A 20,438-nucleotide genomic window follows, 5' to 3' on the forward strand; every position below is an offset into this window, starting at 1 on the left:
TGATGGGGAGGAGACCATCTCTGTCGGAGACCATCTCTGTCGGCTCCATTTCACTTGCCAAAGCAAGTATTCCTGGTCGTAATGATGGGGAGGAGACCATCTCTGTCGGAGACCATCTCTGTCGGCTCCATTTCACTTGCCAAAGCAAGTATTCCTGGTCGTAATGATGGGGAGGAGACCATCTCTGTCGGAGACCATCTCTGTCGGCTCCATTTCACTTGCCAAAGCAAGTATTCCTGGTCGTAATGATGGGGAGGAGACCATCTCTGTCGGAGACCATCTCTGTCGGCTCCATTTCACTTGCCAAAGCAAGTATTCCTGGTCGTAATGATGGGGAGGAGACCATCTCTGTCGGAGACCATCTCTGTCGGCTCCATTTCACTTGCCAAAGCAAGTATTCCTGGTCGTAATGATGGGGAGGAGACCATCTCTGTCGGAGACCATCTCTGTCGGCTCCATTTCACTTGCCAAAGCAAGTATTCCTGGTCGTAATGATGGGGAGGAGACCATCTCTGTCGGAGACCATCTCTGTCGGCTCCATTTCACTTGCCAAAGCAAGTATTCCTGGTCGTAATGATGGGGAGGAGACCATCTCTGTCGGAGACCATCTCTGTTGGCTCCATTTCACTTGCCAAAGCAAGTATTCCTGGTCGTAATGATGGGGAGGAGACCATCTCTGTCGGAGACCATCGGCTCCATTTCACTTGCCAAAGCAAGTATTCCTGGTCGTAATGATGGGGAGGAGACCATCTCTGTCGGAGACCATCTCTGTCGGCTCCATTTCACTTGCCAAAGCAAGTGTTCCTGGTCGTAATGATGGGGAGGAGACCATCTCTGTCGGCTCCATTTCACTTGCCAAAGCAAGTATTCCTGGTCGTAATGATGGGGGGAGACCAGGAGACCATCTCTGTCGGCTCCATTTCACTTGCCAAAGCAAGTATTCCTGGTCGTAATGATGGTGAGGAGACCATCTCTGTCGGAGACCATCTCTGTCAGCTCCATTTCACTTGCCAAAGCAAGTATTCCTGGTCGTAATGATGGGGGAGGAGACCATCTCTGTCGGCTCCATTTCACTTGCCAAAGCAAGTATTCCTGGTCGTAATGATGGGGAGGAGACCATCTCTGTCGGAGACCATCTCTGTTGGCTCCATTTCACTTCCCAAAGCAAGTATTCCTGGTCGTAATGATGGGGAGGAGACCATCTCTGTCGGAGACCATCTCTGTCGGCTCCATTTCACTTGCCAAAGCAAGTGTTCCTGGTCGTAATGATGGGGAGGAGACCATCTCTGTCGGAGACCATCTCTGTCGGCTCCATTTCACTTTGCCAAAGCAAGTTTTCCTGGTCGTAATGATGGGGAGGAGACCATCTCTGTTGAGACCATCTCTGTCGGCTCCATTTCACTTGCCAAAGCAAGTATTCCTGGTCGTAATGATGGGGAGGAGACCATCTCTGTCGGCTCCATTTCACTTGCCAAAGCAAGTATTCCTGGTCGTAATGATGGGGAGGAGACCATCTCTGTCGGAGACCATCTCTGTCAGCTCCATTTCACTTGCCAAAGCAAGTATTCCTGGTCGTAATGATGGGGAGGAGACCATCTCTGTCGGCTCCATTTCACTTTGCCAAAGCAAGTATTCCTGGTCATAATGATGGGGAGGAGACCATCTCTGTCGGAGACCATCTCTGTCGGCTCCATTTCACTTGCCAAAGCAATTATTCCTGGTCGTAATGATGGGGGCGACCATCTCTTTCGGAGACCATCTCTGTCGGCTCCATTTCACTTGCCAAAGCAAGTATTCCTGGTCGTTTTTATATCCAACAGTTCCTCTACTTATTTTCCACCATAATTTGCAAATAAATTCATTAAATATCCTACAATGTGATTTTCAGGATTTTTTCCCTCATTTTGTCTGTCATAGTTGAAGTTTACCATGATGAAAATTACAGGCTCTCATCTTTTTAAGTGGGAGAACTTGCACAATTGGTGGCTGACTAAACACTTTTTGCCCCCACTGTATGTATATTGAAGAGCATGGGGCTGAAGTGGCATCCCTGTCTCACCCCACAGTCCTGAGAAAAGACATCTGGGTGTTTTTTTGCCCATTTTAACTGCACACTGTTTGTGTGTGTGTGTCATGTGTGTTTTGCCCATTTTAACTGCACACTGTTTGTGTGTGTGTGTGTCATGTGTGTTTTGCCCATTTTAACTGCACACTGTTTGTGTGTGTGTGTCATGTGTTTTTACCCCCAACACCGCTTTCCATCATTTTGTATAGCAGACCGTCATGCCAAATTGAGACCTCTCTCTCTTTGTCTCTCTCTCCCTCTCTCTTGCTGCGCGCAGGGGAGCACGGAACAGATTCCCGTAGTGTAGCAGGCGGCAGGCAGTCAGTTGGTCAGTAACGGAGAGCGGCACAGATCTCGGTTTGTCTCACGCGTGCCCGCTGTTAAACACTTGACGCAATTCTCTCTTCTCTGCTCTAATCTGGAGAGAGGGAGAGAAGAGAGGAGAGGACAGAGAACGAGAGAGAGAGAGAGAGAGAAAGAGGGCAAAACTGAGGAATTGTGAGTGAGAGGAGTTGACGGAGGAGTAGAGACGTTTATTCCGGCGTTTACCTCTGTTCTAGTGATGAGAGGAGTCGACAGCCCGATATACAGGCGGATTTACGTTCCTCCATCACGGCTCCAGACCAGTGGCTCACCTTCGCTCAATCTGCGCGCCCAGCAGCGCCCTCATCCCGGCTAGAGGTAAAACATAGACTCCGTGCTCTGGCTGAGTTTTTGTTGTTGTTGCATGAAAGCAAGCGGATGGAACAGCGTTTTTAAAACCGTAGTGAATTTATTTGCTGAAGGCGAGGAAGGCTCTCTTTCTTTCTCACTCTCTCTCTCTCTCTCCCTTCTCCTCCTCTATCTCTCATTGTTTTCTTTACAAGGAGCTGCGTGTGTTGGAATGTCTATTTACACATTTTGATCACATCGATCGATTGATGTTTGGTGTTTTCTATCCGTTCTCCGATGTCATTAATATCATCCAGATTAAAATGACATGTTGTTGGAGGTATTTTAGTATTCATTGATTGATGTTTGGTGTTTTAGGTATTTTAGGTATTTTAGTATTCATTGATTGATGTTTGGTGTTTTAGGTATTTTAGGTATTTTAGTATTCATTGATTGATGTTTGGTGTTTTAGGTATTTTAGTATTCATTGATTGATGTTTGGTGTTTGGTATTTTAGGTATTTTAGTATTCATTGATTGATGTTTGGTGTTTTAGGTATTTTAGTATTCATTGATTGATGTTTGGTGTTTTAGGTATTTTAGTATTCATTGATTGATGTTTGGTGTTTGGTATTTTAGGTATTTTAGTATTCATTGATTGATGTTTGGTGTTTTAGGTATTTTAGTATTCATTGATTGATGTTTGGTGTTTCAGGTATTTTAGTCAGAAAACAATCATTTGTTTAACATTTAACTGGTCTGAGATGTGATTATTATAGTGACGTTCAATGGAAACATTCATTTTGACAGATAAATAGATAGAGATCAGACATTTGTCAAGTAGTGTATGGGTAGTTAGTTGTTTAATAACTAGTTGTGATTATGTTAGGCTATGGGTAGTTAGTTGTTTAATAACTAGTTGTGATTATGTTAGGCTATGGGTAGTTAGTTGTTTAATAACTAGTTGTGATTATGTTAGGCTATGGGTAGTTAGTAGTTTAATAACCAGTTGTGATTATGTTAGGCTATGGGTAGTTAGTAGTTTAATAACTAGTTGTGATTATGTTAGGCTATGGGTAGTTAGTAGTTTAATAACCAGTTGTGATTATATTAGGCTATGGGTAGTTAGTAGTTTAATAACCAGTTGTGATTATATTAGGCTATGGGTAGTTAGTTAGTAGTTTAATAACCAGTTGTGATTATGTTAGGCTATGGGTAGTTAGTAGTTTAATAACTAGTTGTGATTATGTTAGGCTATGGGTAGTTAGTAGTTTAATAACCAGTTGTGATTATATTAGGCTATGGGTAGTTAGTAGTCTAATAACCAGTTGTGATTATGTTAGGCTATGGGTAGTTAGTAGTTTAATAACTAGTTGTGATTATGTTAGGCTATGGGTAGTTAGTAGTTTAATAACTAGTTGTGATTATGTTAGGCTATGGGTAGTTAGTAGTTTAATAACTAGTTGTGATTATATTAGGCTATGGGTAGTTAGTAGTTTAATAACCAGTTGTGATTATGTTAGGCTATGGGTAGTTAGTTGTTTAATAACTAGTTGTGATTATGTTAGGCTATGGGTAGTTAGTAGTTAAATAACCAGTTGTGATTATATTAGGCTATGGGTAGTTAGTAGTTTAATAACTAGTTGTGATTATGTTAGGCTGTGGGTAGTTAGTAGTTAAATAACCAGTTGTGATTATATTAGGCTATGGGTAGTTAGTAGTTTAATAACTAGTTGTGATTATGTTAGGCTATGGGTAGTTAGTAGTTTAATAACTAGTTGTGATTATGTTAGGCTATGGGTAGTTAGTAGTTTAATAACTAGTTGTGATTATGTTAGGCTATGGGTAGTTAGTAGTCTAATAACCAGTTGTGATTATATTAGGCTATGGGTAGTTAGTAGTTTAATAACTAGTTGTGATTATGTTAGGCTATGGGTAGTTAGTAGTTTAATAACTAGTTGTGATTATATTAGGCTATGGGTAGTTAGTTAGTAGTTTAATAACCAGTTGTGATTATATTAGGCTATGGGTAGTTAGTTAGTAGTTTAATAACCAGTTGTGATTATGTTAGGCTATGGGTAGTTAGTAGTTTAATAACTAGTTGTGATTATGTTAGGCTATGGGTAGTTAGTAGTTTAATAACCAGTTGTGATTATGTTAGGCTATGGGTAGTTAGTAGTTTAATAACCAGTTGTGATTATGTTAGGCTATGGGTAGTTAGTAGTTTAATAACTAGTTGTGATTATGTTAGGCTATGGGTAGTTAGTAGTTTAATAACCAGTTGTGATTATATTAGGCTATGGGTAGTTAGTAGTTTAATAACCAGTTGTGATTATGTTAGGCTATGGGTAGTTAGTTGTTTAATAACTAGTTGTGATTATGTTAGGCTATGGGTAGTTAGTAGTTTAATAACTAGTTGTGATTATGTTAGGCTATGGGTAGTTAGTAGTTTAATAACCAGTTGTGATTATGTTAGGCTATGGGTAGTTAGTAGTTTAATAACCAGTTGTGATTATGTTAGGCTATGGGTAGTTAGTTAGTAGTTTAATAACCAGTTGTGATTATGTTAGGCTATGGGTAGTTAGTAGTTTAATAACCAGTTGTGATTATGTTAGGCTATGGGTAGTTAGTAGTTTAATAACTAGTTGTGATTATGTTAGGCTATGGGTAGTTAGTAGTTTAATAACTAGTTGTGATTATGTTAGGCTATGGGTAGTTAGTTGTTTAATAACCAGTTGTGATTATGTTAGGCTATGGGTAGTTAGTAGTTTAATAACCAGTTGTGATTATATTAGGCTATGGGTAGTTAGTAGTTTAATAACCAGTTGTGATTATATTAGGCTATGGGTAGTTAGTAGTTTAATAACTAGTTGTGATTATGTTAGGCTATGGGTAGTTAGTTAGTAGTTTAATAACTAGTTGTGATTATGTCAGGCTATGGGTAGGTAGTTAGTTGTTTAATAACCAGTTGTGATTATGTTAGGCTATGGGTAGTTAGTTAGTAGTTTAATAACTAGTTGTGATTATGTTAGGCTATGGGTAGTTAGTAGTTTAATAACTAGTTGTGATTATGTTAGGCTATGGGTAGTTAGTAGTTTAATAACCAGTTGTGATTATGTTAGGCTATGGGTAGTTAGTAGTTTAATAACTAGTTGTGATTATGTTAGGCTATGGGTAGTTAGTAGTTTAATAACCAGTTGTGATTATGTTAGGCTATGGGTAGTTAGTAGTTTAATAACCAGTTGTGATTATATTAGGCTATGGGTAGTTAGTAGTTTAATAACCAGTTGTGATTATATTAGGCTATGGGTAGTTAGTAGTTTAATAACCAGTTGTGATTATGTTAGGCTATGGGTAGTTAGTAGTTTAATAACTAGTTGTGATTATGTTAGGCTATGGGTAGTTAGTAGTTTAATAACCAGTTGTGATTATGTTAGGCTATGGGTAGTTAGTAGTTTAATAACTAGTTGTGATTATGTTAGGCTATGGGTAGTTAGTAGTTTAATAACCAGTTGTGATTATGTTAGGCTATGGGTAGTTAGTTAGTAGTTTAATAACCAGTTGTGATTATGTTAGGCTATGGGTAGTTAGTAGTTTAATAACTAGTTGTGATTATATTAGGCTATGGGTAGTTAGTAGTTTAATAACCAGTTGTGATTATGTTAGGCTATGGGTAGTTAGTAGTTTAATAACTAGTTGTGATTATATTAGGCTATGGGTAGTTAGTAGTTTAATAACTAGTTGTGATTATGTTAGGCTATGGGTAGTTAGTAGTTTAATAACTAGTTGTGATTATGTTAGGCTATGGGTAGTTAGTTAGTAGTTTAATAACCAGTTGTGATTATGTTAGGCTATGGGTAGTTAGTAGTTTAATAACTAGTTGTGATTATGTTAGGCTATGGGTAGTTAGTAGTTTAATAACTAGTTGTGATTATATTAGGCTATGGGTAGTTAGTAGTTTAATAACCAGTTGTGATTATGTTAGGCTATGGGTAGTTAGTAGTTTATATAACTAGTTGTGATTATATTAGGCTATGGGTAGTTAGTAGTTTAATAACTAGTTGTGATTATGTTAGGCTATGGGTAGTTAGTAGTTTAATAACCAGTTGTGATTATGTTAGGCTATGGGTAGTTAGTAGTTTAATAACTAGTTGTGATTATGTTAGGCTATGGGTAGTTAGTAGTTTAATTAGTTGTGATTATGTTAGGCTATGGGTAGTTAGTAGTTTAATAACCAGTTGTGATTATGTTAGGCTATGGGTAGTTAGTAGTTTAATAACCAGTTGTGATTATGTTAGGCTATGGGTAGTTAGTAGTTTAATAACCAGTTGTGATTATGTTAGGCTATGGGTAGTTAGTAGTCTAATAACCAGTTGTGATTATGTTAGGCTATGGGTAGTTAGTAGTTTAATAACCAGTTGTGATTATGTTAGGCTATGGGTAGTTAGTAGTTTAATAACCAGTTGTGATTATATTAGGCTATGGGTAGTTAGTAGTTTAATAACCAGTTGTGATTATATTAGGCTATGGGTAGTTAGTAGTTTAATAACTAGTTGTGATTATATTAGGCTATGGGTAGTTAGTAGTTTAATAACCAGTTGTGATTATGTTAGGCTATGGGTAGTTAGTTAGTAGTTTAATAACCAGTTGTGATTATGTTAGGCTATGGGTAGTTAGTAGTTTAATAACCAGTTGTGATTATGTTAGGCTATGGGTAGTTAGTAGTTTAATAACCAGTTGTGATTATGTTAGGCTATGGGTAGTTAGTTAGTAGTTTAATAACCAGTTGTGATTATGTTAGGCTATGGGTAGTTAGTAGTTTAATAACTAGTTGTGATTATGTTAGGCTATGGGTAGTTAGTAGTTTAATAACCAGTTGTGATTATGTTAGGCTATGGGTAGTTAGTAGTTTAATAACCAGTTGTGATTATGTTAGGCTATGGGTAGTTAGTAGTTTAATAACTAGTTGTGATTATGTTAGGCTATGGGTAGTTAGTAGTTTAATAACCAGTTGTGATTATGTTAGGCTATGGGTAGTTAGTAGTTTAATAACCAGTTGTGATTATGTTAGGCTATGGGTAGTTAGTAGTTTAATAACCAGTTGTGATTATGTTAGGCTATGGGTAGTTAGTAGTTTAATAACTAGTTGTGATTATGTTAGGCTATGGGTAGTTAGTAGTTTAATAACCAGTTGTGATTATGTTAGGCTATGGGATTAGTTAGGCTATGGTAGTTAGTAGTTTAATAACCAGTTGTGATTATGTTAGGCTATGGGTAGTTAGTAGTTTAATAACCAGTTGTGATTATGTTAGGCTATGGGTAGTTAGTAGTTTAATAACCAGTTGTGATTATATTAGGCTATGGGTAGTTAGTAGTTTAATAACCAGTTGTGATTATGTTAGGCTATGGGTAGTTAGTAGTTTAATAACAGTTGTGATTATGTTAGGCTATGGGTAGTTAGTAGTTTAATAACCAGTTGTGATTATGTTAGGCTATGGGTAGTTAGTAGTTTAATAACTAGTTTGATTGATTATGTTAGTAGCAGTTGTGATTATATTAGGGGTAGTTAGTAGTTTAATAACCAGTTGTGATTATGTTAGGCTATGGGTAGTTAGTAGTTTAATAACCAGTTGTGATTATAGTTGTGATTATATTAGGCTATGGGTAGTTAGTAGTTTAATAACTAGTTGTGATTATGTTAGGCTATGGGTAGTTAGTAGTTTAATAACTAGTTGTGATTATGTTAGGCTATGGGTAGTTAGTAGTTTAATAACCAGTTGTGATTATATTAGGCTATGGGTAGTTAGTAGTTTAATAACCAGTTGTGATTATATTAGGCTATGGGTAGTTAGTAGTTTAATAACCAGTTGTGATTATATTAGGCTATGGGTAGTTAGTAGTTTAATAACTAGTTGTGATTATGTTAGGCTATGGGTAGTTAGTAGTTTAATAACCAGTTGTGATTATATTAGGCTATGGGTAGTTAGTAGTTTAATAACCAGTTGTGATTATATTAGGCTATGGGTAGTTAGTAGTTTTAACCAGTTGTGATTATAGTTAGTAGCTATGGGTAGTTAGTAGTTTAATAACCAGTTGTGATTATGTTTATGTTAGGCTATGGGTAGTTAGTAGTTTAATAACCAGTTGTGATTATGTTAGGCTATGGGTAGTTAGTAGTTTAATAACTAGTTGTGATTATGTTAGGCTATGGGTAGTTAGTAGTTTAATAACCAGTTGTGATTATAGTTAGTAGCTATGTGGTAGTTAGTAGTTTAATAACCAGTTGTGATTATGTTAGGCTATGGGTAGTTAGTAGTTTAATAACTAGTTGTGATTATGTTAGGCTATGGGTAGTTAGTAGTTTAATAACTAGTTGTGATTATGTTAGGCTATGGGTAGTTAGTAGTTTAATAACCAGTTGTGATTATATTAGGCTATGGGTAGTTAGTAGTTTAATAACCAGTTGTGATTATATTAGGCTATGGGTAGTTAGTAGTTTAATAACCAGTTGTGATTATATTAGGCTATGGGTAGTTAGTAGTTTAATAACTAGTTGTGATTATGTTAGGCTATGGGTAGTTAGTAGTCTAATAACCAGTTGTGATTATATTAGGCTATGGGTAGTTAGTAGTTTAATAACCAGTGGTGTTAGGCTATGGGTAGTTTAATAACTAGTTTGATTATGTTAGGCTATGGGTAGTTAGTAGTTTTATGATTATATTAGGCTATGGGTAGTTAGTTGTTTAATAACTAGTTGTGATTATGTTAGGCTATGGGTAGTTAGTAGTTTAATAACCAGTTGTGATTATGTTAGGCTATGGGTAGTTAGTAGTTTAATAACTAGTTGTGATTATGTTAGGCTATGGGTAGTTAGTAGTTTAATAACCAGTTGTGATTATATTAGGCTATGGGTAGTTAGTAGTTTAATAACCAGTTGTGATTATATTAGGCTATGGGTAGTTAGTAGTTTAATAACCAGTTGTGATTATGTTAGGCTATGGGTAGTTAGTAGTTTAATAACTAGTTGTGATTATGTTAGGCTATGGGTAGTTAGTAGTTTAATAACTAGTTGTGATTATGTTAGGCTATGGGTAGTTAGTAGTTTAATAACCAGTTGTGATTATGTTAGGCTATGGGTAGTTAGTAGTTTAATAACTAGTTGTGATTATATAGTGATTATATTAGGCTATGGGTAGTTAGTAGTTTAATAACCAGTTGTGATTATATTAGGCTATGGGTAGTTAGTAGTTTAATAACCAGTTGTGATTATATTAGGCTATGGGTAGTTAGTAGTTTAATAACCAGTTGTGATTATATTAGGCTATGGGTAGTTAGTAGTTTAATAACTAGTTGTGATTATATTAGGCTATGGGTAGTTAGTAGTTTAATTAGTTGTGATTATATTAGGCTATGGGTAGTTAGTAGTTTAATAACCAGTTGTGATTATGTTAGGCTATGGGTAGTTAGGCTATGGGTTTAAGTTTAACCAGTTGTGATTATATTAGGCTATGGGTAGTTAGTAGTTTAATAACCAGTTGTGATTATATTAGGCTATGGGTAGTTAGTAGTTTAATAACCAGTTGTGATTATGTTAGGCTAAGGGTAGTTAGTAGTTTAATAACCAGTTGTGATTATATTAGGATTATAGTTAGTAGTCTAATAACCAGTTGTGATTATATTAGGCTAAGGGTTAGTTAGTTTAATAACCAGTTGTGATTATATTAGGCTATGGGTAGTTAGTAGTTTAATAACTAGTTGTGATTATATTAGGCTATGGGTAGTTAGTAGTTTAATAACTAGTTGTGATTATATTAGGCTATGGGTAGTTAGTAGTTTAATAACCAGTTGTGATTATATTAGGCTATGGGTAGTTAGTAGTTTAATAACCAGTTGTGATTATGTTAGGCTATGGGTAGTTAGTAGTTTAATAACTAGTTGTGATTATGTTAGTAGCTATAGTTTAATAACCAGTTGTGATTATATTAGGCTATGGGTAGTTAGTAGTTTAATAACCAGTTGTGATTATGTTAGGCTATGGGTAGTTAGTAGTTTAATAACCAGTTGTGATTATGTTTAGGCTATGGGGTTAGTTAGTAGTTTAATAACCAGTTGTGATTATATTAGGCTATGGGTAGTTAGTAGTTTAATAACCAGTTGTGATTATGTTAGGCTATGGGTAGTTAGTAGTTTAATAACTAGTTGTGATTATATTAGGCTATGGGTAGTTAGTTTAATAACCAGTTGTGATTATGTTAGGCTATGGGTAGTTAGTAGTTTAATAACCAGTTGTGATTATGTTAGGCTATGGGTAGTTAGTAGTTTAATAACCAGTTGTGATTATGTTAGGCTATGGGTAGTTAGTAGTTTAATAACCAGTTGTGATTATGTTAGGCTATGTAGTTAGGGTAGTTAGTAGTTTAATAACCAGTTGTGATTATGTTAGGCTATGGGTAGTTAGTAGTTTAATAACTAGTTGTGATTATGTTAGGCTATGGGTAGTTAGTAGTTTAATAACCAGTTGTGATTATATTAGGCTATGGGTAGTTAGTAGTTTAATAACTAGTTGTGATTATGTTAGGCTATGGGTAGTTAGTAGTTTAATAAACCAGTTGTGATTATGTTAGGCTATGGGTAGTTAGTAGTTTAATAACTAGTTGTGATTATGTTATGCTATGGGTAGTTAGTTGTTTAATAACCAGTTGTGATTATGTTAGGCTATGGGTAGTTAGTAGTTTAATAACTAGTTGTGATTATGTTAGGCTAACCAGTTCTGTCTGTCTGTCTGTCTGTCTGTCTGTCTGTCTGTCTGTCTGTCTGTCTGTCTGTCTGTCTGTCTGTCTGTCTGTCTGTGTCTGTGTGTGTGATGAACCCTACGCCTTAAAGTTGTTTTCAGTCAGTCTTTACCAGCTGTGGCCTTTGACTCCCTAGGGAGCACTGATTAGAACACACACACACACACACACACACACACACACACACACACACACACACACACACACACACACACACACACACACACACACACACACACACACACACACACACACACACACACACACACACACACACGTGTGTCTAACCTCATGTTGTCTCCTTGCTCTACAGGTCCAGGAGCTGTCCTGAAAACGTTGTCTCCCCCTGTGTGTCCTGGGTTGTGATTGGTGTAGAGGGAGTTCCATTATGTCAGGCTGACCTTTCTGACCCTCTGTCACCATGGTGACATGACAGACCTTAGTGTTCCCCACCACATCCATGTTAGAAACCCTTCATAGAGACATACACACACACCCTGACACACACACACACCCTGACACACATACACACACACACACACACCCTGACACACACACACCCTGACATACACACACCCTGACATACACACACACCCTGACATACACACACACCCTGACATACACACACACCCTGACATACACACACACACACCCTGACATACACACACACCCTGACATACACACACACCCTGACACACACACACCCTGACACACACACACCCTGACATACACACACACCCTGACACACACACACCCTGACATACACACACCCTGACATACACACCCTGACATACACACACATCCTGACACACACACACCCTGACATACACACACCCTGACACACACACACCCTGACACACACACACCCTGACATACACACACACACACACACCCTGACACACACACACACACACACACACACACACACACACACACACACACACACACACACACACACACACACACACACACACACACACACACACACACACACCCTGACACACACACACACCCTGACACACACACACACACACACACACACACACACACACACACACACACACACACACACACACACACACACACACACACACACACACACACACCCTGACATACACCTGTATACACGCTACCCTCCAGGTAGTGATGTCGTTAGCGGTGCATGTCCGTCGCCACCTGCGGCGCTTCCTCCTCCTCCTCGCCTCTGGCTCCCTGCTAGGCTCCGCCTACTTCCTATTCTCTCACTCCGCCCCCACTCTACAGCTCAACCAATCAGGAGAGCACGTTGCTGTGGCGTGCCCCCTGCCCTTTCCAACTCCCTACAGATCCGCCAACACACATACCGACAGACGATCCGACCGGGACACACACACTGATAAACACCCCGACACACACACTGATAAACACCCCGACACACACACTGATAAACACCCCGACACACACACTGATAAACACCCCGACACACACACTGATAAACACACCGACACACACACTGATAAACACCCCGACACACACACTGATAAACACACCGACACACACACTGATAAACACACCGACAGACACACTGATAAACACCCCGACACACACACTGATAAACACCCCGACACACACACTGATGAACACCCCGACAGACACACTGATAAACACCCCGACACACACACTGATAAACACACCGACAGACACACTGATAAACACCCCGACACACACACTGATAAACACCCCGACACACACACTGATGAACACCCCGACAGACACACTGATAAACACCCCGACACACACACTGATAAACACACCGACACACACACTGATAAACACACTGATAAACACACTGATAAACACACTGATAAACACACTGATAAACACACTGATAAACACACCGACACACACACTGATAACCACGCCGACAGACGATCCGACCGCGACACGCAGCCCCTCCCTTCAGTCGACCCAGTAGTATTGGTACTAGTAGAATCACAGTATAGCCAGTTAGGACAGGACATAGTCACCATCCTGGAGTCAGCCAGGTACCCCTTCACAACAGAGATAACCCCGGGGAAGGGAGAGCTGCCACCTCTCACTGACCAGGTTAATATTATTATTATTATGGGGAAGGGAGACCTGTCTCACTGACCAGGTTAATATTATTATTATTATGGGGAAGGGAGACCTGTCTCACTGACCAGGTTAATATTATTATTATTATGGGGAAGGGAGACCTGTCTCCTCTCACTGACCAGGTTAATATTATTATTATTATGGGGAAGGGAGACCTGCCTCCTCTCACTGACCAGGTTAATATTATTATTATTATGGGGAAGGGAGACCTGTCTCCTCTCACTGACCAGGTTAATATTATTATTATTATGGGGAAGGGAGACCTGCCTCCTCTCACTGACCAGGTTAATATTATTATTATTATGGGGAAGGGAGACCTGTCTCCTCTCACTGACCAGGTTAATATTATTATTATTATGGGGAAGGGAGACCTGTCTCCTCACTGACCAGGTTAATATTATTATTATTATGGGGAAGGGGGACCTGTCTCACTGACCAGGTTAATATTATTATTATTATGGGGAAGGGAGACCTGCCACCTCTCACTGACCAGGTTAATATTATTATTATTATGGGGAAGGGAGACCTGTCTCCTCTCACTGACCAGGTTAATATTATTATTATTATGGGGAAGGGAGACCTGTCTCCTCTCACTGACCAGGTTAATATTATTATTATTATGGGGAAGGGAGACCTGTCTCCTCTCACTGACCAGGTTAATATTATTATTATTATGGGGAAGGGAGACCTGTCTCCTCTCACTGACCAGGTTAATATTATTATTATTATGGGGAAGGGAGACCTGTCTCCTCTCACTGACCAGGTTAATATTATTATTATTATGGGGAAGGGAGACCTGTCTCCTCTCACTGACCAGGTTAATATTATTATTATTATGGGGAAGGGAGACCTGTCTCCTCTCACTGACCAGGTTAATATTATTATTAGTATGGGGAAGGGAGACCTGCCACCTCTCACTGACCAGGTTAATATTATTATTATTATGGGGAAGGGAGACCTGCCTCCTCTCACTGACCAGGTTAATATTATTATTATTATGGGGAAGGGAGACCTGCCTCCTCTCACTGACCAGGTTAATATTATTATTATTATGGGGAAGGGAGAGCTGTCTCCTCTCACTGACCAGGTTAATATTATTATTATTATGGGGAAGGGAGACCTGCCTCCTCTCACTGACCAGGTTAATATTATTATTATTATGGGGAAGGGAGACCTGTCTCCTCTCACTGACCAGGTTAATATTATTATTATTATGGGGAAGGGAGACCTGTCTCCTCACTGACCAGGTTAATATTATTATTATTATGGGGAAGGGGGACCTGTCTCACTGACCAGGTTAATATTATTATTATTATGGGGAAGGGAGACCTGCCACATCTCACTGACCAGGTTAATATTATTATTATTATGGGGAAGGGAGACCTGTCTCCTCTCACTGACCAGGTTAATATTATTATTATTATGGGGAAGGAAGACCTGTCTCACTGACCAGGTTAATATTATTATTATTATGGGGAAGGGAGACCTGTCTCCTCTCACTGACCAGGTTAATATTATTATTATTATGGGGAAGGGAGACCTGCCTCCTCTCACTGACCAGGTTAATATTATTATTATTATTATTATTATTATTATGGGGAAGGGAGACCTGTCTCCTCTCACTGACCAGGTTAATATTATTATTATTATGGGGAAGGGAGACCTGTCTCCTCTCACTGACCAGGTTAATATTATTATTATTATGGGGAAGGGAGACCTGTCTCCTCTCACTGACCAGGTTAATATTATTATTATTATGGGGAAGGGAGACCTGTCTCCTCACTGACCAGGTTACTATTATTATTATTATGGGGAAGGGGGACCTGTCTCTCACTGACCAGGTTAATATTATTATTATTATGGGGAAGGGAGACCTGCCACCTCTCACTGACCAGGTTAATATTATTATTATTATGGGGAAGGGAGACCTGTCTCCTCTCACTGACCAGGTTAATATTATTATTATTATGGGGAAGGGAGACCTGTCTCCTCTCACTGACCAGGTTAATATTATTATTATTATGGGGAAGGGAGACCTGTCTCCTCTCACTGACCAGGTTAATATTATTATTATTATGGGGAAGGGAGACCTGTCTCCTCTCACTGACCAGGTTAATATTATTATTATTATGGGGAAGGGAGACCTGTCTCCTCTCACTGACCAGGTTAATATTATTATTATTATGGGGAAGGGAGACCTGTCTCCTCTCACTGACCAGGTTAATATTATTATTATTATGGGGAAGGGAGACCTGTCTCCTCTCACTGACCAGGTTAATATTATTATTGGGGAAGGGAGACCTGCCTCCTCTCACTGACCAGGAATGGGGAAGGGAGACCTGCCTCCTCTCACTGACCAGGTTAATATTATTATTATTATGGGGAAGGGAGACCTGCCTCCTCTCACTGACCAGGTTAATATTATTATTATTATGGGGAAGGGAGACCTGCCTCCTCTCACTGACCAGGTTAATATTATTATTATTATGGGGAAGGGAGACCTGTCTCCTCTCACTGACCAGGTTAATATTATTATTATTATGGGGAAGGGAGACCTGCCTCCTCTCACTGACCAGGTTAATATTATTATTATTATGGGGAAGGGAGACCTGTCTCCTCTCACTGACCAGGTTAATATTATTATTATTATGGGGAAGGGAGACCTGTCTCCTCTCACTGACCAGGTTAATATTATTATTATGGGGAAGGGAGACCTGTCTCCTCTCACTGACCAGGTTAATATTATTATTATTATGGGGAAGGGAGACCTGTCTCCTCTCACTGACCAGGTTAATATTATTATTATTATGGGGAAGGGAGACCTGTCTCCTCTCACTGACCAGGTTAATATTATTATTATTATGGGGAAGGGAGACCTGTCTCCTCTCACTGACCAGGTTAATATTATTATTATTATGGGGAAGGGAGACCTGTCTCCTCTCACTGACCAGGTTAATATTATTATTATTATGGGGAAGGGAGACCTGTCTCCTCTCACTGACCAGGTTAATATTATTATTATTATGGGGAAGGGAGACCTGTCTCCTCTCACTGACCAGGTTAATATTATTATTATTATGGGGAAGGGAGACCTGTCTCCTCTCTCACTGACCAGGTTAATATTATTATTATTATGGGGAAGGGAGACCTGCCTCCTCTCACTGACCAGGTTAATATTATTATTATTATGGGGAAGGGAGACCTGTCTCCTCTCACTGACCAGGTTAATATTATTATTATTATGGGGAAGGGAGACCTGTCTCCTCTCACTGACCAGGTTAATATTATTATTATTATGGGGAAGGGAGACCTGTCTCCTCTCACTGACCAGGTTAATATTATTATTATTATGGGGAAGGGAGACCTGTCTCCTCTCACTGACCAGGTTAATATTATTATTATTATGGGGAAGGGAGACCTGTCTCCTCTCACTGACCAGGTTAATATTATTATTATTATGGGGAAGGGAGACCTGTCTCCTCTCACTGACCAGGTTAATATTATTATTATTATGGGGAAGGGAGACCTGTCTCCTCTCACTGACCAGGTTAATATTATTATTATATGGGGAAGGGAGACCTGCCTCCTCTCACTGACCAGGTTAATATTATTATTATTATGGGGAAGGGAGACCTGTCTCTCACTGACCAGGTTAATATTATTATTATTATGGGGAAGGGGACCTGCCTCCTCTCACTGACCAGGTTAATATTATTATTATTATGGGGAAGGAGACCTGTCTCCTCTCACTGACCAGGTTAATATTATTATTATTATGGGGAAGGGAGACCTGTCTCCTCTCACTGACCAGGTTAATATTATTATTATTATGGGGAAGGGAGACCTGTCTCCTCTCACTGACCAGGTTAATATTATTATTATTATGGGGAAGGGAGACCTGTCTCCTCTCACTGACCAGGTTAATATTATTATTATTATGGGGAAGGGAGACCTGTCTCCTCTCACTGACCAGGTTAATATTATTATTATTATGGGGAAGGAGACCTGCCTCCTCTCTCCAGGTTGATTATTATTATGGGGAAGGGAGACCTATCTCCTCTCACTGACCAGGTTAATATTATTATTATTATGAAGGGAGACCTGTCTCCTCTCACTGACCAGGTTAATATTATTATTATTATGGGGAAGGGAGACCTGTCTCCTCTCACTGACCAGGTTAATATTATTATTATTATGGGGAAGGGAGACCTGTCTCCTCTCACTGACCAGGTTAATATTATTATTATTATGGGGAAGGGAGACCTGTCTCCTCTCACTGACCAGGTTATATGGGGAAGGGAGACCTGTCTCCTCTATTGACCAGGTTAATATTATTATGGGGAAGGGAGACCTGTCTCCTCTCACTGACCAGGTTAATATTATTATTATTATGGGGAAGGGAGACCTGTCTCCTCTCACTGACCAGGTTAATATTATTATTATTATGGGGAAGGGAGACCTGTCTCCTCTCACTGACCAGGTTAATATTATTATTATTATGGGGAAGGGAGACCTGTCTCCTCTCACTGACCAGGTTAATATTATTATTATTATGGGGAAGGGAGACCTGTCTCCTCTCACTGACCAGGTTAATATTATTATTATTATGGGGAAGGGAGACCTGTCTCCTCTCACTGACCAGGTTAATATTATTATTATTATGGGGAAGGGAGACCTGTCTCCTCTCACTGACCAGGTTAATATTATTATTATTATGGGGAAGGGAGACCTGTCTCCTCTCACTGACCAGGTTAATATTATTATTATTATGGGGAAGGGAGACCTGTCTCCTCTCACTGACCAGGTTAATATTATTATTATTATGGGGAAGGGAGACCTGTCTCCTCTCACTGACCAGGTTAATATTATTATTATTATGGGGAAGGGAGACCTGTCTCCTCTCACTGACCAGGTTAATATTATTATTATTATGGGGAAGGGAGACCTGCCTCACTGACCAGGTTAATATTATTATTATTATGGGGAAGGGAGACCTGTCTCCTCTCACTGACCAGGTTAATATTATTATTATTATGGGGAAGGGAGACCTGTCTCCTCTCACTGACCAGGTTAATATTATTATTATTATGGGGAAGGGAGACCTGTCTCCTCTCACTGACCAGGTTAATATTATTATTATTATGGGGAAGGGAGACCTGTCTCCTCTCACTGACCAGGTTAATATTATTATTATTATGGGGAAGGGAGACCTGTCTCCTCTCACTGACCAGGTTAATATTATTATTATTATGGGGAAGGGAGACCTGCCTCCTCTCACTGACCAGGTTAATATTATTATTATTATGGGGAAGGGAGACCTGTCTCCTCTCACTGACCAGGTTAATATTATTATTATTATGGGGAAGGGAGACCTGTCTCCTCTCACTGACCAGGTTAATATTATTATTATTATGGGGAAGGGAGACCTGTCTCCTCTCACTGACCAGGTTAATATTATTATTATTATGGGGAAGGGAGACCTAATCTCCTCTCACTGACCAGGTTAATATTATTATTATTATGGGGAAGGGAGACCTGTCTCCTCTCACTGACCAGGTTAATATTATTATTATTATGGGGAAGGGAGACCTGTCTCCTCTCACTGACCAGGTTAATATTATTATTATTATGGGGAAGGGAGACCTGTCTCCTCTCACTGACCAGGTTAATATTATTATTATTATGGGGAAGGGAGACCTGTCTCCTCTCACTGACCAGGTTAATATTATTATTATTATGGGGAAGGGAGACCTGTCTCCTCTCACTGACCAGGTTAATATTATTATTATTATGGGGAAGGGAGACCTGTCTCCTCTCACTGACCAGGTTAATATTATTATTATTATGGGGAAGGGAGACCTGTCTCCTCTCACTGACCAGGTTATATTATTATTATTATGGGGAAGGGAGACCTGTCTCCTCTCACTGACCAGGTTAATATTATTATTATTATGGGGAAGGGAGACCTGTCTCCTCTCACTGACCAGGTTAATATTATTATTATTATGGGGAAGGGAGACCTGTCTCCTCTCACTGACCAGGTTAATATTATTATTATTATGGGGAAGGGAGACCTGTCTCCTCTCACTGACCAGGTTAATATTATTATTATGGGGAAGGGAGACCTGTCTCCTCTCACTGACCAGGTTAATATTATTATTATTATGGGGAAGGGAGACCTGTCTCCTCTCACTGACCAGGTTAATATTATTATTATTATGGGGAAGGGAGACCTGTCTCCTCTCACTGACCAGGTTAATATTATTATTATTATGGGGAAGGGAGACCTGTCTCCTCTCACTGACCAGGTTAATATTATTATTATTATGGGGAAGGGAGACCTGTCTCCTCTCACTGACCAGGTTAATATTATTATTATTATGGGGAAGGGAGACCTGTCTCCTCTCACTGACCAGGTTAATATTATTATTATTATGGGGAAGGGAGACCTGTCTCCTCTCACTGACCAGGTTAATATTATTATTATTATGGGGAAGGGAGACCTGTCTCCTCTCACTGACCAGGTTAATATTATTATTATTATGGGGAAGGGAGACCTGTCTCCTCTCACTGACCAGGTTAATATTATTATTATTATGGGGAAGGGGGACCTGTCTCCTCTCACTGACCAGGTTAATATTATTATTATTATGGGGAAGGGGGACCTGTCTCACTGACCAGGTTAATATTATTATTATGGGGAAGGGAGACCTGTCTCCTCTCACTGACCAGGTTAATATTATTATTATTATGGGGAAGGGAGACCTGTCTCCTCTCACTGACCAGGTTAATATTATTATTATTATGGGGAAGGGA

General features: G+C 39.3%; 1 protein-coding gene across 1 annotated transcript in view; it reads left to right on the plus strand.

Moving 5' to 3' along the window:
• Positions 1–2,655: 2,655 nt before the first annotated feature.
• LOC127929552 (bifunctional heparan sulfate N-deacetylase/N-sulfotransferase 4-like) overlaps positions 2,656–20,438 on the plus strand; it is a gene marked incomplete at its 3' end in the record, with an annotated part of 95,677 nt that continues 77,894 nt past the window's right edge. The window contains exons 1-2 of the mRNA XM_052517469.1: positions 2,656–2,746; positions 11,821–13,592. Of these exons, the coding sequence (XP_052373429.1) occupies positions 12,654–13,592 (939 nt within the window). The remainder of the gene's footprint in view (positions 2,747–11,820; positions 13,593–20,438) is intronic.

Source organism: Oncorhynchus keta, unplaced genomic scaffold, assembly GCF_023373465.1.
Source record: "Oncorhynchus keta strain PuntledgeMale-10-30-2019 unplaced genomic scaffold, Oket_V2 Un_scaffold_8144_pilon_pilon, whole genome shotgun sequence".
NCBI lineage: Eukaryota > Metazoa > Chordata > Actinopteri > Salmoniformes > Salmonidae > Oncorhynchus > Oncorhynchus keta.